Source organism: Anarhichas minor, unplaced genomic scaffold (assembly GCF_050575085.1).
Source record: "Anarhichas minor isolate MPS153535 unplaced genomic scaffold, ASM5057508v1 ptg000054l, whole genome shotgun sequence".
Taxonomy (NCBI): Eukaryota; Metazoa; Chordata; class Actinopteri; order Perciformes; family Anarhichadidae; genus Anarhichas; species Anarhichas minor.
In genome coordinates this window covers 2,380,157-2,405,245 of record NW_027466500.1, presented here as the reverse complement: position 1 = coordinate 2,405,245, position 25,089 = coordinate 2,380,157, and the positions used below count along the sequence as shown (strand labels likewise).

At 42.4% G+C, this 25,089-nt stretch overlaps 1 protein-coding gene across 1 annotated transcript in view; it reads right to left on the bottom strand.

Moving 5' to 3' along the window:
• Nucleotides 1–23,560, bottom strand: part of ccser2a (coiled-coil serine-rich protein 2a) — a 43,012-nt gene extending 19,452 nt beyond the window's left edge. The window contains exons 1-4 of the mRNA XM_076075959.1: nucleotides 23,504–23,560; nucleotides 10,478–11,961; nucleotides 10,173–10,384; nucleotides 757–850 (exon numbers count right to left, since the gene is read on the bottom strand). Of these exons, the coding sequence (XP_075932074.1) occupies nucleotides 757–850; nucleotides 10,173–10,384; nucleotides 10,478–11,918 (1,747 nt within the window). The 5' untranslated portion in view covers nucleotides 11,919–11,961; nucleotides 23,504–23,560. The remainder of the gene's footprint in view (nucleotides 1–756; nucleotides 851–10,172; nucleotides 10,385–10,477; nucleotides 11,962–23,503) is intronic.
• Nucleotides 23,561–25,089: the final 1,529 nt, after the last annotated feature.

Genomic DNA, 25,089 nt, shown 5'->3' with positions numbered 1-25,089 from the left:
TGTAAAACACTATTATTATGTGTTAATAATCTGACCCGATTACCTTTTACACCTACAAAGACGCTATTTTACTCAATGCTATTGAGAGAACTTATTATATTCACAAAGTAGAAAACTCCAAGGCTGAGATAGATATGGTATCAAGATGGGAGGGGGTGGTGCTATGTGGAATAGAGAGCTATTAAATCAGTCATGTATATACCATACTGCCGTTGTCAAGGCAATCAAATGTGAAGTCTGCTCCCACTAAGCCTGTATATGCACCGTGAAGGGGCTGGTACCATACCCAAGTGTGTGTGCATCTGTTCATATAAACAGAGCCAGACAGCTGACTGAACACTGCTCCAGGTCAGCTGCCCATCTTTCATTAAAGGCCAGTTGTGTGGCAGTGGTGGAGCTGTAATTAAATAATTCTTCAGCAACCAAATTTTAAAAGAGTAACGGCACATAATAGACAGCAAGGTGTCCAATAAAAGATTTTTAATGGATGTAGCAGAGGGAACTATTCACCCTCGGCAATGCAGGATTCAATTTATTCCAGCCATTATATGCCATAAAAGGACATTGCTGGAAATAGAATGCTAAGACCTTGGTAATGCATTAATTTACAACTATGATCGGAACAGTTCTGCTATAGAGGTTTCCACTTATAAGAAAATAGAGGAAAACATCCCGCCAATGAGACAGAAGCATTTGTATTGGCCATAGAATAACCTCACAGTGTGTGTGTGTGTGTGTGTGTGTGTGTGTGCTGACCATGCAAGCCATCCTCTGGGAGGTCCACATCAAGCATGAGGTCATCATCATCCAAGTCTCCACTTCCTGGAGGTTCCAGGTTGTTCAGGATATCCTGAGAACCACAAAATGATCATGTAACAATCCCTTCATTGTAAGGCATTAGAGAACATTATAGGTGCATTATTGGCACATTATGGGCGCATTAGAGTCATTACATCATTCTGCCTCTGGGCAAAAAAGGGATTTTGTTCTGCAAAACCAACTGCTGGGATAGAAATATCTAGACCCCAGGGGCCAGACACATGGATGTGCAGGGTCAGAAACAAAACACTTAACGCACAAATGGGAAAAAGAAAAGAAGAAAAAAAGCCTTTTCCTGCAAATAATAAAGCTTTGCAAGCACATTTGTTTTGTGTGTATGGACATAAACCGTATTCCAAAATCATACAATTAGCCAGAAACGGATGTAAATCTAAACCAGGAACCTTCTGTCCTTGGTCTGGTATTAGCAACCTCTTCCAACATCGTTAGCACACAGAGGTTTAATTGATGCTGAGATATGCAGTAGTCTTTTCATTCATGAATGTGAGAATTAGGTGGCTATGCAAATGAACAGTGTTTGGACACAAGAGCAGGAACGCCAACACAAAGTAACGTAATCGCATTATTTCATAAAAAGAAAGCCATGATGAACTCTTGCATTTATTATGCATGGCGTTTTTTAAAATTGCATTATGACATTTAAACATTCATTGTTTCGTTATCTATTCATTAATACGCATTTTCAATCCCTGTAATTAGTCAATTTTGTCATTAACAATAATGAAGGGCTGTAAATCACATTTGTCTTTGATACCGTTTCACATGAGCCTCTCCCTCCAGAAGCTCAGATTATCCCATACATCAGCAGATAACAGCACAGACCTCTGGAAAATATCGCTCAATTGTGAATGACAATACAGAACACTTTGAAAAGGCAACAAAAACACTTCTCATTACAGACTCAGAATATGCAGTTAGACTAACTGCCGCGCTGCCGTCTACCGAATAATTCAAAGCAAAGGACTGAATCAATAGTTCAAAGCTTTATTTTTCAAGGCAATTTTGTGCTTCATGAAACTAAATTGACAGCATAAAATGACTCATTATAGGAAATCTCATGTGTTGCATGATAACTGGCTGGTACTCAGTGTTTCAGGCGTAATGAAAAGGAATAATGAAGGGAAAAGAATAAACAACAAACACTTCTGGAGCCATCCAAATACTGTCAACCAAGATGTGGGAGGCATCTTTGTCGTTTGATAAATCGACCCGACTCGTCTGTTGTATTCTCTCACTTCCTTACCGTCCTCCGATTTATGTTTCTCTTTTCTCCTCCACCCTGTTGCTCTCTGCTCTCCTTATATTCTCTCTTTTTCAGAAACTCGCACAGTAAAATGTCAGCGGCATATTGACCTCAAAATTGCGATCCTGTGATACAGTACAGAGCTATAAGTACACTCTTCCTCTGCTCCAAACATTTCATCGCTGGATCTTTTCAGCTGTCTTGACAGTTCACCTGTTTAAAAAGACCCTCTGTACAGTACACCAGCCGCACAACAGCAGCAGCAAGAGTCCATCGTCAGTGTCTACACGGTTTGACAAAAATCACAGCTCAGTGCAAAAATCATACACTTGTGCAAGTGGAAAAACACCCAGACTGAAAAAGGCCTCTAAAAGACTCAGTGGGCTGGTTACAATCAGTGGTTACAATTGAATTGTATTATTTCCGTCAGATGGATGAACCCGAAACGCATCCAGCGTGGACATCTTGTGTATTATTACACACACTTTCATCACAGTTGTGCAAACTTAAAATAAAAAGGCAGTAAATAAATGTAGTGTGATGAATCCCTAATTTCGCAAAAGAAGAATTTTACCATTTCAGGAGTCCCTTTCTCTTCAGTTAGACACAGATGTATCATAAATGATTGCTCGCAACATATCGCAAAATCGCCTGCATTATGACGACATCATTATGGTGGGAAATGTGTTTTGATTGTATTGCCAGTTACATTTAAGATTTCATTCCTATCTTTGATCTTACGTTCTGCTCACATACTGTACACACGTCATGAGTAAATTGTGGTGCAATACATTTTTTTTCTCTTTTTTCTCTTTTCTTCATTCCAGCATAATGTCTTTGTTGTCATTGACAGAGTTTTGAGAGCAAACCACACAACGGAAAGGATGATTACTGAAATTACAGAACAGCAAATGCTCAGTAGCAAATATCCCGTGTGTCCTGTGCATTCACAATATTTCGTTCTGATGATGTGTTGCTAAGCAAGATGTTCAATCGTCCTGCTACAATGACCCCTGCACTTTTCCCTCTTCCATGGAGAGTGTAAAAACAATGTTGTTTAATAATGAATTCAAGTTGTGGACCCTTGGACTCGACTGCAAAGACAATATCTGTTACGCGCCGTTATCATAATGCAGCAGCTTTGAGCCAATTAAGTTGTAGTTGTTGAGCTTGCTCGCACTAAAGGAATAATGATTTGACTTGAATTTGACACATGACATGCATATTTTCTATCTATCTTGAACCGGTTGTCCAAAAAGCCTGCAGCGTGAGCAGCATTCACAATCGTAACAGCCGAGGGAAGGTCTTCCAACATACTCGGTTTCATGGCACACTCTCTGATCCCACCGCATCAGAGGAATCTTCCAACAAACACAGCTGGATCAGACACAGATTAAAACCTTCAAACTCGCTGGGAAAGTTCTGAGGCTGAACTTCTCTTTGACAGTTTGCCCTCTAATGACCCGAGTTGTCTGCACAGCAGATTTGTGGAGCAAATTAAAAGCTCATTACTAGGTACCTTGATTCTACCCGTCGCTTTCTTTGAGAGTATCTTTTCAGGATCTCTGGTAGATGTTTGGTATTCGTGGGCTGCATGTAAATTAGCATCGTGGTACACCATACAGCAACGTGGCAAAGGAGGCGGCTAATTTTCTGTTCAAACTTCAGCGTTACATAAATCGAATCGATAACTGCTAAGGAGAAGTGTTTCGACTCTTCGCAGATACATCTGTCTTTGTCTTCTCGTTTGTCTCACAGGAAGCAAGCCGCTCTTTTCAGCCCAGTACCTTTGTATTAGTTTGTAATGAAATCTCAGTTGAGCTACTCTATCAGAGACGAGGGCTAGAAATCAACATTTTATTTCGTGGATCATTAGTTTTCCGAAGGTCAAACGGATTGCAAAATAATGTCCTGAAAAATACAGAAATACTAGGTGATTGCTTATGCAGTGTTTTTACGTAGAAGTTTGGGGGCTGATGTGCTCAGCTGCTGCTGTGTGTGTGTGTGTGTGTGTGTGTGTGTGTGTGTGTGTGTCTGTCTCCTGTGTGACATTAGCACGTCTACTTCACAGAATCATTTCTTATACTCTATGACTTGGGACTCGCTGGTGGTTTTGATGGAGGCTTTGTCCTCTACCCCGATCATTTCCAGACGTCATTGTAAGCCATTTACCCGACTCGTTTGCAGCTGTTGAACAAAGACCGATTTCTTATTGTCCGTCTTACTGAACGTCGTGAACGATCGGATTGTTCTGTGGTACGACTGAAGGAAACCTTTGTGAGATGTGTGAAATGTAGGATAATCCAGTACAGCCACTGTGAAAGTCTTGTTGGTCTGACAGCGGTAATTGGGTGCTTGAGAAATGAATGAGTGGCGGGAGTCTGAATGTCCAAAGAATGAATCCAAATTATGGGTTCACAAAGAAAAACACAGAATACCAGGAAAGCTTAATTCAAATATAAAAAAAGAATCAGTTTTTGCATTGATTCTCGTATCATTCTCTTCCCTTTCAACTTTGGCTAGAATAGTGATAGTGATACTGTTTCACGGTAAATAACAGCCTTCCAAGAGGCAACATCTATTTTGTATTTTCAATTTCATAGCATAAGAGATGCTTTTCAGTTGTACAGCCTGTTGTGACCCTTTGCCTTTAGGGAGAGTGTTTGTGCAGAGGAATACGGAAGTGTTTGAAATGTTCCTTATTTCTATCATGAAAATTGTATACCAAAGTTGCCAGCGGGCAAAATGCTACGTCAGTCCCCAGCAAGAGGAAGATGTCTTTGACACTTGCACTACCGTCTGTTCAAATGAAAGGAAACGAAACGGATCCTTATGCATTTGGTTATTTCTCCCACTGTACCAGACTCGCATCACACCGTGACTTTACAGTTACACCCCTGCTAGAAACATGTTGCTACAAATGTCCGTATCCTTTATATTAACACTTTATTTCCGTTGTGTTATGCGATGCACAGGCAAACTTTCAGAGAAGGAAACAGCAGCAGTGCGGAGGAGGCACACTTGAGTGAAATTGCTTGATGAGTGATGGCAGCTGCAGAACGGAGCTAGATAGAGTTAGGTAATCCTCAAATCAGTATGTCTTTCCAGTTTTATCTTTTTCACATTTTGTTTGGTGCTCAAGATGTGTCTATTGTTGATGAAATGACAATAATGTGTGTACTGTGCCATAGTGTACACACCTTACACATAAAACACACTGTCAACACGTCCTGTTGCACTCAGAAACCTCAGGTTTTATAAGATGATCGCAGTTTGAATAGGGTTTGTTGTTAAGATGTAGTTACTCTTATTAACAATATAAGTTTCATTTTGTTGCTTTTTGATCAGTATCATATACAATTAGTGCTCTGCTTAGTTTGAATACAATGATGAATGCCTTTTGAGAGAGTGAGTTATTGGGATCTTTATACTTTATGCATTTGATTGATCTTGTATTTGTATAATGTCTTAGAAATCTGATGTAAAAACTGATCTTTCAATGCCTCTTTCTCCCGAACAAACACGAAAAATAATTCTGTTTTGTTGAACGTCCTTTTAAAATTATTCAGGAGCAGATTCCAGGAACTCAATCCACATCCTAGAAAATGATTTTTTGTAGATCAAGTCCCAAAATAGAAGCATCCGCACTCTCAAATATGTGCAAAAAATGTTTTTATAAAGTGAGCTTTCGGTCAAAGACCTTCTTCAAAGCAAGAATAGGTAGCAAATGAATTTAGCCGTACAAAAACTTTCAAGGAACATCACTAGATTAGCCTTAATGCAGACAACTTGTGTCCATTAGTTGAACTTGTGTGGATAAGCATCAAGGTAATTGTAGTCCGCAGTATGACGGAGTACAAGTTAAAGAATAATCACGGATAAATTTAAACTTTAGTTTTGAGATTACGCTCAGAAATGAAGTGTTTTAAAACGTTAGACAGATGCACTGCTAATCATGTAGCTGCAAGTAAAATATAGTCAATAATCTGAACACACTTAATCAACCAAATCATGTCCGTGAAAAGTGGTTCTGCTTTTATGTTCGGAATCAGCTAATATATTATGGCCTTTATCTCTCACAGGGGACCAATAAGCAGCCAATTTAAGATGTGTAATATGTGGGGGCCAGTTGAGAGACAGAGTGGCTTTAAAAAGCAGCATGGTAATGATCTGTAGGAAAATAATAGTCACGACTGTGGTCGGAAAATACAGGGAGTCATAATGGATAATCATAGGAACTATAGGCTGTAATTCTGTGAATGACTCAGACAGCAGTTGACACAAGTTGTGTGTGATGGTCTCTATTGAAAGCAATGAATGCTTTCAAAACAGGTTCACAAACGACACTGTTTAACTGGAAAGGGCTGCTGCTGTCAATATAAAATCAAGACAAACAAAAGCAGGTCAGCTATTACGCCTCATTAATGCAACAGCATAGCCGGTTCACTGGCAGCATATTCCAGAAATGGCTAAGCACTCTGCAGACAAAAGGCTTAAGTACCTCACTAATTTAAACACGAATGAATTGACCTGTTTCTACCTGGCAAAAAAAAAAAAAAAAAAAGACTAAAATTAGAGGCAAAATAAATATATCAGGGATAAGAGGCAGCGGTAGCTCCGTGGCTTTGAGGAAGTGAAGGGAGAACTAGAGGATTAGGCTATCCAAGAGCAGAAGGGATACAAACTGACAGAGTTATAAAAGGCAAAAGGGAAACGTTCAGGCGGTTTACATGCAAGGTTTCATGATGCGTGGAGGGATACTGGGCTGTAACTCAGAGGGAAATGTATTGCTTCTAATTACAGAAACGTTACAGCAAAAGTTTGACTACTTCTCAAAGTTACTTATCTGTTTAAGTGTGACCATACAGTTTGAGGTCATGTAAAGATGAAAGCTGGTGACGGTAATGTAGAGCAATACAATATAATAATCCTGCAATGCATGCAACGTTTGAGACTGCTAATGTGTTAATGTGGTTGATGGAGATCTGGTAGAGGTGTTGATTCTAGTTATGTCATATTAAAACTTATATCTTAATATTTGCAAACGCCTTGAATTGAGAGGCAAATACAGAGGGGAGACAACGGCTTAGCTGTATAAAGCCGTCCAATAGCACAACAACCTTCAGACACAGTTTCAAAAGAAATGGAATATCATAGGCTTCACAGAGGTTGTATGTATTGCAGAGCTATTGTAGTTCACTGCACAGGTGTTGCTATTATTGTGTCCACCCCTATGTAAATACCAGAAAGCTATTCCTCCGCCACACCCTATGCATGATTGTGTGAATACTTCAAAATAATTCAACCATTTAAATTGCCTGGGAAACATCAGCAGTCACTGAGATGTGGCCCTGCGTTTCACAATGCCAGTGTTTTTAAAGCCGGTACTGTACCGAGCTGCACGGTGCATCATGAGAATGTTATTATCAGCTCAGGTAGCCCACTCCTATATTCTGCACAGAGGCATAAGAATGCAGATAGAGCCATATATAGCCAGAAAAATACTGGGACACACGAACCAGGAACATGAGCACGCACACGCACGTCGGGTCGTCTTAAGGATGCACAGCGCCTCCAAGTGGACCGAGCGCGCCACTGCAGCACAGCAAACTAAACCTGCTAGGAGCCGAATATCTAATTCATTCTCTCATACCAACAAACAAACAAACACAGGGAGGGTTTTAATTACACAAATGCTATAAACGGCAGTTCCAGTCTTTCTTAAGAGTGTTTATTGTTCTTTTGGCTTGGAGCCATGATGGCCTTGCCTTTTTACAAGATTAAAATTGGGCCTAATTACACTGCATTTCTTTTTCTGCAGCATCAAATTCAGAGCAGGAGTAGCTTTTCCTGGCAAACTATATACATTGTATTCAAATACTACAAAAGAAACGCATTGATACATTGTTTGATGCCCATAGATAACGCAGGATAAGTCATTTTGGACACTGCTTTTTGACTATATTCATGCTTTTCTTCTGCTCATTACTCAGGAATATTTATTCAGTGAACAAGGTATAGGACTGAGTAACGGTTAGTAATTCAAACGGATGAAAAGAAGGAGTAAAAGGGGTGGGGCAGAGAGAGCTTAGTGCATTTAATTACAGTAAGTGGGCTCATTTACTCTAATCAAATACCTCAGTGAAGTATATCAAACGCCCCGCTCCCTTTAGAGCTGATCAGCAATCAGTCACTACAGTAAATCTCTCCCTTTCTCTTTCAGGTTCTAGTCTTCACTCTCTTTTTCCTCTTTAGCGCCCACTCACTCATCAAACCGTTCCCTCCCTTAAAGCGAGGACTAATACTATTCCCTTCTTCTCTGACCAGAGATCAGTACACTTAAAGATGTTACTGTCCACGCTGCATGTGTTCAGTAAAGCTAATAAAAAGGTAATTTCACGTTTTATTTAGAAAGGCTTCAGACAAGCTGCAAAATTGCAGTCATTCGTTTCCCGCATTGGCCTCGGGGCGTGAATGATGGCAGCTACTGATGCAACAACAGTCTCCGGTTACACTCGCAGGAGACACACATCCTCTGGTCAAACACACTAGTAGCCCTGTGGCTGTTTCATTGTGGGAGAATAAAACAGCAATGGATTTGGGCTCTACATCTCTCCAATCAACCTCTCTTTGCACAATTATTTCAATAAGAAAATGACATGATATTATCATGTACAATAAGCCTAATCTGGTGTTGACCTGCAGTCAAGTCATGTGAAGAACGCTTCTTTTAGGACTGATTCAAATTCCCGAATCTGTATTTAATTATCCTCCATTTATGTAATCCTGCAAAGATTTGAGGAGTGTTAGCTAGAATATTGTGTCAATGTACAGTAAAGTATGAAGATTTAGGTGGAGCACGTGATGATGAAATACACAAGCTATGGTCTGAGCTATTGTCTCCAGTCTGCTATTACGGAATGTCTATCACACTTTGCCTTTTCAAAACATCGAAACAAGTCTACCCCATGATGACGGTTCAACTAATCTGCTAAACAACACACACACGGCTCTCTCCTCCTTTTCAGTAAACACATGAAGCTTATTATATCATTTATAATCCTGCTCATTTCAAGCTCTTTACGCATTCCTGAGATGAGGTGCCGTGGTACAGGAATACAGAGCGCCGAAGGGAAGGCCAGCGATGCTATTAACATGCAGTTGGGGGCCAGGTCAGCGTTCCTCTCAGCGAGAGAGAGAGAGGCCTTGGCATGAAAGCGGCAGCGAGAGTCGGCAGAAACCTCAAGACAGTTTTGCTTTCCTTTTCAGTCTTTTGTTCTGCCAGTTTAATCCCTAATTATAGAAGGAAGGAGGAATTACTTGTGCTAAACTGCTAAAAAAAAAAGGCCTGTAGTTGTAAGCAGGTCTACAAGGACAGTATACATGTGCGCCTGACAATGGCCCCTAAGTCTATTAGCTGAACAAAGTCAACCTTCTAAGTTGAGCTTAATGACATAACAAGCAGGACCTGCATTACTGTCCACAGCACGTCAAACACTTTGATGGACCAACTTTAAAAAACTTTTCCAATCACAGACCAAAGAGAAGGATCTTACGATTGCATAATACTGCATATCTATATTCTTTACGGATAAAAATACCTAAAGTTCATATGTAATAGTATAATAGTGATACAAGGCAATGCAACAACAGAAAGCCAAACAAGAGCTAGTCTTTGCCAAAGAACAAGTCTTTGCCAACTAGCAATCAATTTCTCAAGTTTTTAGCTTTTGTAACCTTATCTTCGCTAAACGGTTTTGGATGCTCTCCATCCCTCTTCCTTGGTGAAATATGCTACAGAGCAATCTACCAGTTGGCATTAAGCAAGAAAGAGTGGAGAGCACGGGGAGCTTGTTGGCAGACGTTACAACAATAGTGCTCACTTTCTTATCAGTTTAATAATAACAATTGAGATATAGTTGATTTCAACACCTCACGTTAATTAGTCAAGGCAGTGGCAAGAAGTGGAACCAGTGGCGAAATAGTTTCAAGAAAGACCGGATATTAGGACGGCCAAATTAACAAAGGTTATGCTTTTTTTGTACACATTTATGTCACAATTCAATGAAAGTTGGAATCTAGGACTCACCATGCTGTTGAGCTCTGAATCATCAAAGCTGTCACATGGATGTGTCCCAGGCCCCCCGATGGGCTCAAGACCATCTTCATCCCACATGTAGGTTCCACCAGAGCTGTTGGAGGTAGACAGCTCCACAGGCGAAGCCTGAAGGACATCACTCTGCTCTGAAGACAACACCAGTGGTCCCTGGGAGTCCTGCATCGGGCTTTCTTCTTTATGCCCTGCAGAAGACATACAAAAGCTGTCCTGAACAACTGACACAAATGTAACACACATTTTGACTAGAATTTCCTTTTAAATCATTTTTTTTTTACCTGCCAGATCCATAGAGTCCCAGTCAAGGGTCTCATTGAGAAAGCTGTGCAAGCGGGTTTGAGTAGTGCTGCAAGTTCTTCTGTTGTCAGGCAGGTCCACATCACTGAACACATCGCCCACACAGTCAAAGTCATCGAGAAACTCTTCACTGGTGTCGCCTCGGTCTAGAGATGAGGCCGAAGATAAGGACATGTCCTCCAGAGTCTCGCCTGCTGTCTGGCCAGAGCTCTTCCTAAGACCACCACTTCCTCCTCCTTTTCCTGTTCCAGAGCTTCCATCACTGTCACTCTGGGAGTCTGCTTTGTCAGCCTCACCAGTCCGCTCAATGTCTATTGCTATCGCTAATAGCCCTGCACATTCAGGGGCAGCTGAAGGTCTGATATCCCCCTTGACCCTTCCTGGAAAAAGATTATTTTGCAGCCCAGATCGAGCCAGCCTGAAACCCAAAGCCCCCCCACTGCCGCCCAGTGATTTGTTCAGGACACAACTGGGGAGCAGTGGCTTCCTCAAAGCGCTGGGAGTGTTGGGTGATGGGGGGATCGAGAGGGTGGGCAGAGAGGAGGCAGCTGAAGGAGGTCTACTGTACTGAAGTCCTCCACCAAGACCTCCTGAACCTCCAAGGCTTCCATGCAGGCCTCCGAGTCCTAAACTCACCCTACCATTGCTCAGCTGAGGGGGTTTGAGGTAACTACTTCGAGGAGGCCGGAGCTGAGTGTTTGCCAGAGGCTTGGCTAGCTCCACAGCCCGGTTAAAGGAGAAGGACCGTATCATGGGCTGGCTGCTGGGCGAGGGAATCTGCTTAAAGTGAGTGAAGCTGTTCGACCGCACCATGTTGTCCTGGGCCAAGGTCTTCAGGCTGTCACTGGACTGGGACAGGCTGTCTTGAGAGGTACTGCGGGGAGAGCTGGAGTCAAACATTGGTCGCGCAAGGCGGGACTCCGACGCTGCTCGAGCAGGAACGCTGGAGCCATTATGGCCCTTTTTAGGACCGCCGTTCAGTGGGCTTTGGCCTAGCTTGGTCCCTACTTTGGGACTCATCTTCAAGGATTGCTTAGGGATGGCTTTGGGACTGGAGACGGCCAACATCAAAGCACCTGACCTCCGCATCTTGGGTGTCGCCAGAGAGCCGTTCTTTACCTCCTTTGCCAATGAGGGAAGCTGTGTCTGAGCCTCGTCTTCAACTCCATCTCCAGGGCTGGCTGGGGTGGTGGGGCTCGGGGGGGTCGTCCCCTCATCTCTCTTCCATTTCAGTGAAAAAGGAGAGGTACGGATTACACCATTTGGGCGTGTTGCCGGGGGAGTGGTCTTACCATCCTGGGTAGGGGTGGTTGGCTGTGTGGAACCATTGGACAAAGGGCTAGCACCACCAGCTGAGGAGCGTCCACCGAACTTAGGCAGTCTAGATACCATGGCAGACTTGGTGGGTGCTTTTTCTTCCATTAGATGCCAACAAAGGCATGGAGGAACATGAAATCACACTCAACTGGGGAAAGAATAGAAAAAAAGACAGACAGATTAGATTTAAGTGTCCATGACTTGGGACACACTGACAAGCATCTTTATATCTTACTTTAATTGGTTAACATAGTCCTGTTGATGACAAAAAACACTACTGTGAAAAGTTCCATTTCAGGTTGAGTGAAAGAAGAAACTCAAATGTAGTTTGAAACACACATTAGCAAACGCAGAGACACACTTGTGAACGTATGCCCTGATCTGTAATGTATCTGTAAAGATAAGCAGTAATAATACCACAGCTCGTCCTGTCCACCTCCTGCAGTGGCTGCATGTCTCTCTCTCCTTTTCAAAGATCGCTGACTGTGAGGAGCATTAGGGATTAATCTGGCAAGCTTACAGGGTGACTTGAGACTTTGTCCCGGAAAGTCTGGCATGACGCTTCCACGTGGTAATGTGAGAGACACAATGGCCAATTCAATCGCATGCAACTGGTATACGGCCACACATTTTAAATCACACATGATGAATCTGAACTCTTCCTTAAACAATGTTCTAAGTACTTGACTATTTTCAAAGTAGACGGCAAAACTGTATGAAACTAAATCCAGTGCAGGAAACTGAAGAGTGTGCTTGTTGTGATTCGTTTGAAATAATGTAATCGTTACATAAAATCTCCTAAAACTTGAGGGTAAATAAAAGGAAGAGTTTTACACATGACCTGTAGCTGGCGCAGGATATGGCGCCAACACGCCTGGCCAACAAAACAACGGGCAAACAGACAAGGCCTGGAGGACAGGGAGAAAAACCAGCGCTGGGAAGCTGGCCAGCACTATGAATAGTGAATGGAGGACGTACAGCATGTAAAGCCAATAGAGGGAGAACACGGGGCCGCTTCCTGTTATAAAATCATTCAATTCCAAATCAGCCATGTGACAAGTGTACATGTGTTTGTGGTGCACCTGCGTGTTACATCCATCTGGCTAGTGCTGGAAGATTATGAATAGGAAAGTTAGTGAGATCCAGATGGCTGGTGCGGTTAGAAGAAAGTGATCCATCTGCATGAGGGAGCGAAGCAGTTACTAAAAAAGTATCTGTAGACTTTTTCACCCCGGTAGAAAATAAATGAGTGTTGGATCAAACTTTGTTAATATTCACCAATTAACTTTTAAGAAATGCCTGCTGTGTTGCTCGTCCATAGTAGATCGAGCAATTTCTCACATGTGAGTGAATCCTTTGGCAAACTGGCACAAAGACGAAAAAGGCAGATACTTCAATTTTGAAGGGGTGGGGGAGGGGTGTTGTGTTACAATGTGGGTCTCCTAATCGGGGAAAAAAAAAACTCCACGCTGCCCCACATTCCCATGCGCAGACACACGCGTCTACAATCAAAAGAGACACAGTCGCCACTGCCATAGAAGTCTGGCTATGCCACCATCCTAATCCATTGCATAGACACACATGGGCACGAGCACTAAAAACACACAGTTACACACAAAATCAGGTCAGCATGTGCAGGCAGGGCAACCAAAGCCTCTCTGCCCCGGGGGGGGGGGATTGTATGCGTCTATGTGTGTGTTTAACCCCTAATCGAATGTTTAATTCGATTAGAGGTTGATTTTTTTTGCTACTGTGAATGAACCCACAACCTCTCAACTTTCATTCACGTCCAGCGTGGCAGATCCACACACTGCCAACGTTTATTCATCTGGGTCATATCACTCATCATACGGCTGTCTGCAGTGCTGGTGCAAGTCACCAGAAATCCACAGCTTCAATTCTTGTTATATATACGTTTTGTTGTAAAAAAAAGTGCCACGTACATTCATCAGTGCAAGCACTAAGTAAACACTTTTAAGAAATTATTATTTTAAAATCAGTAAATGTGTCTTGAAAATATCTTGGTTCTATTACTCGGTGCTAGAGACACACTATGGTTAATGCCCGGCCCTGATCCCTTATACTGGGACAAAGACACAGGTCAGCTCCAGAGGACCACACATAAACAACAGCGTTCTAATGACTGACACACATTCAGAGGTAGAGCAGTAAACCGTGCAGGCCATCTGTCAAACGCTCATATCTGTAGGCCAGCCCCCTCCCCCCCAGAGTATAGAACTGTAAATAAATAGACCAGAGCTTCACTAACTAGCAAATGGTTTGCACTAAACCCTTATCAACCAAAGAACGTGCCTCTGCACTGCATACGAAAGAAAACATGAAATCTTAACAGTGTAAAAAGATAAATAATGTAAAGACAACAGAGACACAGCCCGACTGAAGTAAGGGTTGTAATCATACCTCTGTATATCGTGAAAACATAACGTTCCAGTTAAAACAAATGATGTACACTGCAATGAGAGACAGTCGAACAAGCCTAAGAGCTGTTGATTCATTTTAACCCGATTCAACATTGAAATCTACAGATATAACAATGAAGTTTATCTTTGTTTTCTTGTTTGTATTCTTCATTGCAGTTGTATCTCGATTCCCCAAAACCTCAATGTTTTATAGATTGCGTCTGTTTCCTAGAACTGATGAAGGACCGAGATCAACATCCAATATCACCCGGTGCTTGTACGGCTTCGCCGCGGTTTCACTCCCCGTCAAGGGAGACGAACAATACACACAATGGAATGCACAGAGATGCAGACAGATACTCTTAAATAGAGTTAGACGTGAAGAGACGGTGAGACAAAACCTCAGGCTTCTCCCACAGAGAGATCTCCTGCTAGACCTGCATATTAGCATCTCAGCAGTGATCCCCCGCAGGAAGGTGAGATGACATCTTTTCTTACTCTCTGCAGACGGGGAATGGGAGCTTCCCGTCTGTCTGCCAGTGAGGCTATTTGGCCTTACTTCATTTCCGACTCAGAGGACAGCCAGACAGAACGCACCTGGCAGAGACGCAGGAAAGGCTGAACAATTGGATTGTGCAAGAATACGGACGTTTATTACTCCTCTGGCAAAGCTTTCACTTTTGAACTGCACACACACACACACACACACACACACACTACAAAGATGCATTCTTCCAGAGTAACAGGATGGATGCAGATAGGATGTGACGGGCCGAGGGCTACGATCTATTGGGTCATGAATGAATGTGCTCTACTACACACAGTAAACCCTCTATTATGCTGTCTGACCCCATCTCCCAATGCTCACAGTTCTCTCCCACTACAATGTCTCTGACAGCAGAACGTCAGGCTTCATCCACCTTTTCTCTCTTAACTCTCCTTCATTCAATTTTGAAAGATTGAGAAGGGGAGGATTTTTATTTGACTTTATTGAGACTGTGGAAACCCCAGAGAAGGATCCAGAGTGAGGGATGCCAGATGTAAAAAAAGCAATTTCAAAAGAAAACAAACAATATCAGAAACTGAAATCAAAGCTGTATATAAACATGGGTGTGAAGCGTACCGTGACTTCTGTGTACTGACTGCTACACCCCTAGTATACATTAGTGCCAAATACTTTTTAAAGCATTAAATATATATACAGTATATATTTGCCCAGCTTTGCTGTCCTTGTTCCTAGCTGTTATCATATTTCCTGTGTAGAGTGGTAAATTATAGTTAAATGTTCAGAATAGCTTCCTAAATACAACAGCAGTGTTTGTAACTGCAGAGGCTGAAAATCCAAACAAAAAGTAGCTTCAGCAAGACTTAACAAGAAGAGCGCTTTCTCCTTTGAAAAAAACAAACAAACTATTAAACTAAAATCACTATATCTGAGCAATTCAAACCATCATGGACTGTGATTCACCTCCATAATGAAGAGTGAAGCACATGACGGATGGCTGTAGTGAGCGAGAGAAGATGTAGACTCTCTCGTGGCACGGTTTCATAAATAGTACGATGTTGAAGGCAGCTGCAACTTGCAACTCCTCCTTACCTCCATCTCTCTCTCTATATATATCTTTCTGTCCATCTTGTGGTAAATCTGTCTTTCATAGCAACAAACCAATCAATTATATGGATCAAATGTTATATAAGCCCTGTCTGAAGAGCCTAGTTTGTCATCCAGCTGGCTCCACACTTACACAAGATAAAGGACCACCCAGACGCACACATAACCACTGTGGTTATAAGAGCCGTGTCCTTCTCCTCTGTGGAGACTCCCAACAAAGCCAAAGGCTTGTTTTAACCAACAGTACAGATCCATTTATTTTAAAGAAAATATGTAGACCGGATGATATCTAATTCAAAGTCTCTGCTCTGAGAATGGATGAAGGCTTTAAAAATACAACCCGACAATCAAATGAAGCCCAAATGACTTTCTCACCTCCTACTGAATCTAAACCAAAGTGCAGCTTCATTTCCATATATTGACGGAGTCCAGTGTCCCGGTGGAGTAATAACCGGGCCCGTCATCTGGTCTGAGCGGTACTGGGCCACAGCTCTGCCCCTGAAGAGATTAACAGAGTGCCATTAGAGCAGGCTAATAGAATGAGACAGGGATGAAAGCAACACTGACGCTAGGCTAATGTGTATTGAGTGAAAGCAATAGTCTGGGCTGCACGGATGCTACGTGATGCTAATCCAATGAGACGGTATAGAGGGTTTGGTAATGCTGTACGCTAACTGTGGTAGATCAAATGGCACAGACCACCAGAGTGTTGTTGAGAGAGAGTAGAGAGAAGTGAAGAAAGACAGAGAAGGTGTGGCAACGTGCTACATGAACAACTACAGTGTGTACTCATTGCATGTTGGAAATAACACACAGACACGATTGCTCATAATGCACCACAGAAAAGTAGATTACAAAAGATTACCTTAACCCAGTGAACTTGTGTTGACTAGTCCGATCATCTTCATCCCGGAGTCAGAGCTACGCCCTGCCATGTCACTCTGAAACATCTAACCTGAAAGTAATGTAGCACCCAAAAGAAAGAGCACAGCAGCAGGAAGACACTCTTCAGAGGTCGATCTGTCTGCTGCTTGGCTCTCTCCCTGCATGTGTGTGTGTGTGTGTGTGTGTGGAGAGAACAGAGCCTTTATGGGTGCGTTTAATATTTGATAGGGCATCTTTTAGGAGCCACACCTAGTGTGCTGCAAGTGGGTGAGGAGAAATCATGTTTTGGGGGAAAATACACTAAAAAGAAGAGAAGAAACACATTACAGAGACCCATTTCCAGTACAAATGAGATTATCTGCAGCAGGGAAAGAGGCTGATCAACTATCCACAATATGGTACAAAGTCTACAGACTAAAGCCACGTAATCCTCCCAGCTCAAGACATTTTTACCAACAAGCCAAAGTAGCAATTTCCAGTGTGCATGCTGCAGCCCCCGTAATCACCAGAGGATCACCAGAGGGGATAATATAGGGAAACAGACCCTGCCTGGGCCCTCAGCTGCACATGAAAAGTCACTCCAGCTAAGAGGAGTTTGTTGTGGTTCTCATAAAGATTCAATGAGAGTTCAATTTCCTCCGACTCATTTCATGGTCGACAGCATACTGGTTCCAGTCAGTCAACCGTTTTCTGCTGAGTGCCAGTCGTAAAACAATACGAGCACTGCCGGCTCCTCCATATCTCCCGTTTGTCGGTACACGCCCTGATAAATCCCAGCAGGGAGTCTGATGCAACCCACACCAGCAGCAATAAAGTCAAAGGAACACTTCAGCTTTTAAATTGCTTCAGGTTCGGCTTCCATTAACACGCTTCAAAGACAGCTGTTGAATATAAAATGCATTTAATTTTCCTACTAAATGATAAGGAGGAGAGAGATATTTTTGTGTGGTGCTGCATTCATTTAGGATGCACGCACAGAACCAAGATAGTGACAGAGAAAGTCTGAACCAAAATGAGTCATACATGTGACACGAACCGTCCTCATCCATAATAATAACACTCCTGCCCTCTCTCTGAGGTGTGATGCTGAGCAGTAGAAGTCATGGCAGGACTTGGCAGAATCTAATTATCTTCCCCGTTTGAGCCACCCTGATGTCCACGCACCAATCACCATAATCACGTTTCTCCTCACACCACTCCTCTCTCTGCTTCATCGTTCACTTTAAAAATGTACGCCCTGATCGGACAGACGGGAGAGTATCTGTTCTCTCCTCGGCCTTCACCTGAACCTCACTTTGAGAGGACTGCAGGGCGTTTAATTCTCACCTTCTGATTGGCCACAAGGGCTACAGCGCAGGTGTCAATCACCGTCAGTGAGGTCATTACAGTCGTCTGTGTAGATGATAGCCGAAGGCCGGGCAGACAGCAGCCCGAGGCCAGCTTTTCTGATGGCATTAACTGTTATCTTTTTGTAGCCATTGCCTCGCAATAGTTTGGAGTTATGTCAGGTGAGCAGAGAAGTTCACTTTATATACAAGTAAACAACTCTCAGCTGGACATGATAGCAAAGAATGGTTATTATTGAGCTCATGCGCTGGGTTTATGAGTTCTTATGTGAATCTGTACTGGTTTAGAGGTCCAGCAAACCACACAGGTACGTTGAAAGTGGCCGAGAGCTGCACAGACCCTCAAAGTGGAGTGTTGGTTCTCAGTGGGATCAGCAGTGCAGAATCAATTGAATGAATGTAAATTAAAATGATCGTTTACTCCGATACTTGTAAAACCATTAAAACTATCAAAAGGTGTTTTCCCTGTCGATCATCTGTAGTCGTTTTATTTCTATCGCATCAAATCAATTAATACAAGCTGTTTATATAATAGCCCGTCTGAAGTGCAAAATGTCAAAAATCAATTATTAAAGCAATCCCGAGCTGCAGTCCAAACAATCAAGATTAAATTACAAATTAGATCTCTTTTTTTTTATAATCATGCGTACAGCCTCGGTTTTGACTCAAAATATCCTGTGGGGAATATCGGCACTAATCTCGTCAACAAAGAATCGAGTGCATGTAACGTGACCGTCAAGGAGCGTTACCCCGTCAGTGCAGGTGAGCGGATGTGTGCGATCCGATAAACATTCCCTGATAAGCCGAAATCATCTATGAAAAATATCTATTGAAATGTATATTGGCAGCAACTAGGGAGTAAGTCACGCTGTTGTGAAAGCATATTCTATGATCTGTTATTAAGTTACACTGTTGGCATGGTATAACATTTAAATAAATAGTCTGCCTCAAAGCTATGCTGAGAACTTGACAACATTTATACGAAGCACAATATCACGTTTAACTGAAGTTTCATGCTTTTAGAACATAAGAAGTAAAAGGCACATGCATCGGATTAGAGCCCCTTAAGTGAAGGATAAAGCCTTTAGAAGCATGTTTTCTCACATGATTCATGAACACACACACACACACGTAGAGTTACAGCCAGTTCAGCAACCGCCTGCCTTCCCCCAAAGTTTTCTTTGATACCAGAACAATGACATCACATAACCTTCTGCTGAATCAACGGCTTTTCTTCACACCGACATGCGAGTTCATCTGAATCATCTCCGGCTCATATACCTTCTGTTACACTGCGAAACACAGGCCTGTCATGAGAGGTGAGAGACGAGGCTTTGGTAAGGCCCTGAATATGAAACACAGCCTAAATTCTAAGCGTTAAATAGATGGTGTTCCCGGTGGATTTATCCTCTGTGAATGGACAATGCACTGCTACTTCCTCTCTGCCCAACTTCCCTCTTTTCCTGTGCCTCCTTCCTGTTCACCCCATCTCTCAATTATCCTCTTCGGCAGCACATGCTTCTGCAGCAACTAGCAAACAGTCTCACATGAGGCCGGGGGAGAACACGGCCTCCTCGTATCAAATAAGGCCACAGTTCGGGGTTAACATCCATCAAACGCCATACCTTTGTGTCCCGTTTCTCACAGGGATTAGAGCTATAAAGTCAACTGATGAAACTAGAAGGGAACCCATCTAAAAGAGCGTCTGATACAATAGAGTAACCTTTCTACTCCCCTGGGGTAAACTGGCTGAATACTCATTGGTGGCGGTTGAGGCCAGATAAACCCCGCTGTGCGAATCGCTTTGAGCACAGAAAGGCTATTGTGCGCAGTGACGTCCATTACACGGTGACGATAAATGCTGCAGTTTGAGCCCGCCATGCAAACACAGTATTTGAATATAAACGTCACGTCTGTGCAAGTAAAAGTAAACTTTTACCCTCTCTGTCTCCCACACACCAACGGCTTTATCCCGAGCACATAAAGACTCTATATGTCACATGACTCAACGCCTTAAAGGATTATTGAATGAGACGTAAAGGTTTTAAGGAGAGCACCCCTCATGACCTAATAAGACACGGAGCAACTGGATGAAGCAGGGACACATACTTCTTTTATCGGTCACGTGGGAACACGTGCTGAAAATACCATGCTTCTGAATCTGCGCTCAGTACAGGAAACAGTTCTTATGAAGTACCGTCAATTGAAAAATAACGACGACAATGACAGGAAATGAATGTGACTCATGTGCTTCAATTTATCTGATAAATGTACATACAAAATGTCATTTTTTTTATCTGATTAATTCCTACTTGAAGGCCATGCACACTCATTTAAAGCTATATTATTAGGCGGAGACGGAAGTTGGACAACGTCAACAATGCACAGTCAGCGTACACGCCCACACACAAGGTGTAATCAGGCCAGGTAAATACACCTGTGTGGGTGCACCATGGGTATAGAAGCTTACAATGATGCACATTATTATTATGAAAATAGAACATGACAGTAGGTCACTATAAGGACAAAGCTAAATCCCCCCCCCCCGACAGAACTGTCATGAATGAGCCCCTGATCTTATCAAAAGTGTTGTATTTAAGTGTTTACGACATGTGTAGGTACAGCTAGATTGTTTTTAGCAACTGCTCATTGTGTCTGAACAATACATGTCGTCATCGAGCCAATAATGACACACATCTGCTGCCACATACCTGCATTGTGTTCACCACGACTCCTGTGTAAACACACTAGTTGGAGCAAGAGAACTGAGGGACTCGCACACAGTGAAACACACTCAACCCATTCCATCTACTGCAATAGGGCTGCAAACAGATATAATAGAGCAGTTAACCAATGTGCCGTTATCACAATGCAAATAAGGAGATTGTAGATGTATAGAGAAGTCTTTTTTAATTGTTATTCAAATGGCATTTCCTGATCTTTGAGGGACTTTTCTGCCCCCAAGCTCCTGTCAATTATTTCGGACCCCGTCAGTGCATCTGAGACCCGATGTCTACACTCTGCTACACATTGAGCTATTCCAAGCCCTTAAACATCTGTGGTCTTACCGACTCATAAGCGTGGCTAAGTATAGCTCCAATGATAGGCCACAGACAGAGCAGCGGGCAAGGAGGATCAGAGAAAAGTCAAAGTAAAAATCAAGTACACCACAACACACAAAACTAGAAGCACACTGCATTAATTTGAGTGCCCCAATCTCAGCTAGATCCCTCATCTTACAATAAATGAGAGAAGAAAGAAACCACAACTCACAGTAAATACAACACCCAGTGTGTAAAGGATGCAGAAAGCTCATGTCTGACAGTTTGAAAAAGGTTGTGTATCACTCACCTTGATCTACACTCCCCGAGTCTGTGATTTCTGGCATTGCCAGACAAATTACTCCACACTTTTCTGTGTTGTAAGTCGCCAATTTTAGCATCATGCGAGCACACACTTTGACATCTTATCTGTTGGCCCTCAAAGTCATATTACAGTGTCTCAGGAATGAGTACTATGCACAGGGTAATGGGCATGATTAGGGGGTGACCGTTGCTCACTGGGTTAAGAGGGTTGTCTGGTAACCGCAGGGTCAACGGTTCGATCCTCGACTGGGACGTGTCACGTGTCGTAGTGTCCCTGAGCAAGACACTGAACCCCCGGCTCCCCGGGCGCCTGTCATTGGCAGCCCACTGCTCCCTATATACAGGGATGGGTCAAATGCAGAGGTCAAATTTCGTGTATGTGTATATGACAATAAAAATGGTTTCTTCTTTCTTCTTCATGATGTGTATCTTCACACTAGTCAGTAGAGGTTTAGGGCACAGAGGCAGACAACAGACACAGTCTGGGAAAAACCCTCACATATTGAACTGCAATTTGGGGGGGTCCACATAGTGGAGACATTCAGCTGTTGTTGGGGGGGGGGGGGAAATCAGATTGTAAACACACCCTCAGCCAAGGTGGCGCTACAGGACCTATACGCCAACAGGTGCCTGAGGAACACACACATGGATTCTGCGTGTGTTTGAACACCCCACCCAAAACACCAGGGACGTCCATCTCACTTACACTAAGGGCAATCAGTCATGCCTTATCCTAATTTGTGATGGCACATTGATGGCACATTGGCACATTGGCGCTTTGCACCGTCTGGGCTGTAATAGATCACAGCCTAAAACGGTACACACACACACACACACGCATAGTTATGAGACTTGACTGACAGCAACTTCAGTTGTGGTATAAAAATATGAATATGTGAGGCTGCACTGCTGCGTGGTATAAAACCCCTGGTTAAATTCCAACTCCTGTCTGAGTGGAGAGTGAAAGCTTGCATCTTGAGTTACCCTTTAACAGGGGCGTTTCTAGGATTCAAGGAAAGGGGGGGCTTAGCCCCAAGGGGAGTGGCATGTTTGCGCGCGTAGCGCCCGGCAATTTTTTTTGGATATTCATTGTTTCAGACAGTTCATAGATTGGTTCAATCAGAAAGAGGGTGATTTTGCTCTGTAGATTTGCTTGCATTCAGTATATGATAACACAAGAGACACAATTTCAGGGTCATAGTGAAATTTGACAACACAAATATGTACCTTTTCTCAAATAAAGAGAGAAATAATTTTCCTGCTTGTAAAGGAAAGACGGATAAACTAGCTTTCATATCCGCGTCACTCCCAAATCCTAATTCTTAAAGGGACCGCACACAATGGACGGAGAATGGACCTGACAGTGTCAACTTTACATCGTTAAGTATCATGATAGGCTATTGGATTGTAATTTGAAGGGGGAGAAAACATACAAACCAGAACGCACGCACATATGTAGCATGTTAGAGTTATAAATAACTTGTCCATGTGAGAAACAATAGTTTAATTTAATGACATCACCAAAAAAAAAAAAAAAATCTTTTTTTTTTTTATCCAATAATGCCAAATTATTTGGGGGGGCTGAAGAACATTTTAGGGGGGCTTCAGCCCCCCTAAAATAGGCCTAACAACGCCCCTGCCCTTTAATCCTGACATGTGCACAAGGAGCAACCATCTCAATGGTGTCTCTCAGACAAGATTGAGCTCCCCTCAAGTCTTTAACTACAGAGCCAAGAGACTGTCTGACACAGTGAAGCACTGCAGAAACACTCCATTAATCTTCCAATGCGTCTACATTGTGGTATCAGTGTGCACAACTGCTGCTATATGTTGTTATATAACATGCAACTTTTGAATATGCTCAATACATAAAGGCCCGGTCATTCTCATTCATGGTACAGTAACTTATTCCAGGGCATGTTATGACTGAGGGTTTATTAGTACAATATATATAAAGTCAGTAAACATTGCCTACACCAGTAAATTGAATTGTCTTCCCATAATTTCACAATCATAACAAGGCATATGTGACCGGATACATGTGCCACATGATTGCACTTACCTGAATTAAAGCATGATTACAGCCTCAACGATGAGTCAGCAAACAGTCCGATTGTTCTCTTGTGAATGACATGTTGTCTCTGAACGTTATGGTTCATTGAAGTAGTGAAAGATAGTAAAGTCCAATGAAAAGCTTTAATATATATATTAATATAAAGTCTGCTTTGTAACTATGTGGAGTCCTGTACAGTTAAGACGAGCTAACCGGGAAAGCAAACACACAACATGGTGGGAATTCCTCGCATTTCCATGAAGTACTTCCACTTTAAGGTCAAAAATAGCCCGAAGCTACTGTATCACTGAGCCGTTAGTTCAACCGTCACGATGTTAATAACAACGAACGCGATGGTACCGCGCGCACTACCCGTAAAGCGACGGGGAAGGAGTAAATGAACGTGTAAATGCGGTGAAATCCTCATACAAAAACATAGTCCCAAGTCTTGAACATGAACTGAACACAGCAGACGAGCACACGGTGCGGAATGACTTCCCAAAGCACTTTATCTGACACCGTCCTCTCGCTCCCAGCTGGGCGGAGCGTTCAGAGACACCACCTGGGTCTCAAAGGGTGACAATCAGTGCTAAGCCCAAAGTACTTGTTTGTTTGTCTACATCTGTGTATTATTTTGAGGAAGTTGTCTACATGTCTACCGTTTTTTTTTTCGGTTAGTTAATTGAGTCGACGTGTTTCGAAAAGCTGCATTCACCATATATGCAAATGAAGCTTGTAGACGTCAGCCTTCCGGCTAGCCGTTGATGTGACGTCAGACTATAATAAGAGACCGCGTGCACGGATACCACACCACAGCTGTCCAGTAATGATCACAGTGCTGTAAAGAAGTACTCATATTTTATTTACTTTAGAAAATAAATATCAAGTCCACAGTACAGAAATACTTTGATACAAGTACAAGTTGTATCCTGCATTTAAAATGTTATGTAGTAGCATTAATATATAGGCTACTTAAAGCACAAGGTTAAAATCATTGGATTACGATTAATGATTATTGATGCATTCAAGTGGACATCACTCAACAACTGTTGAATGTGGAGTTATTTATGTATACGTTATATATATATATATCAGAATGTATCTGTTGATTATAATTTGTATTATTAATCTGAATTCTGATTCACACACTTCCCAGCAGTAACTACAGTAATTCAAATCAACCCCTCTTTTACCATCTGCAACAATAAGTACACATTATGGTATAATTATCATACAATATACATACAACACATACAATACATTTGCATGCAGTATACAGTGTAGAAATACTGTATTTCTACATTGGTGTATTGCTGCTCTTACATACATAAAGCATTTCATTACTTATTTCACCTCTGGTTGTAGCAGCAACAGTGGTTGTGCAATGTATTATTCTTAGTATCATTCTCTGAGGTCTTCATATTTTCTGATTACAACATGATCGCCTAATAGCAGATGTTTTTTTTCAAGGATAGCCTATATTATTTGTACTACTTTTTTATGTTTTACTAATTCATGTTATATCTTTCATGTTTTCTCCTCAATTTAATGTTTAATGTTCCTTCCGTACTATGAGAGGATCTTACTCAGGGACA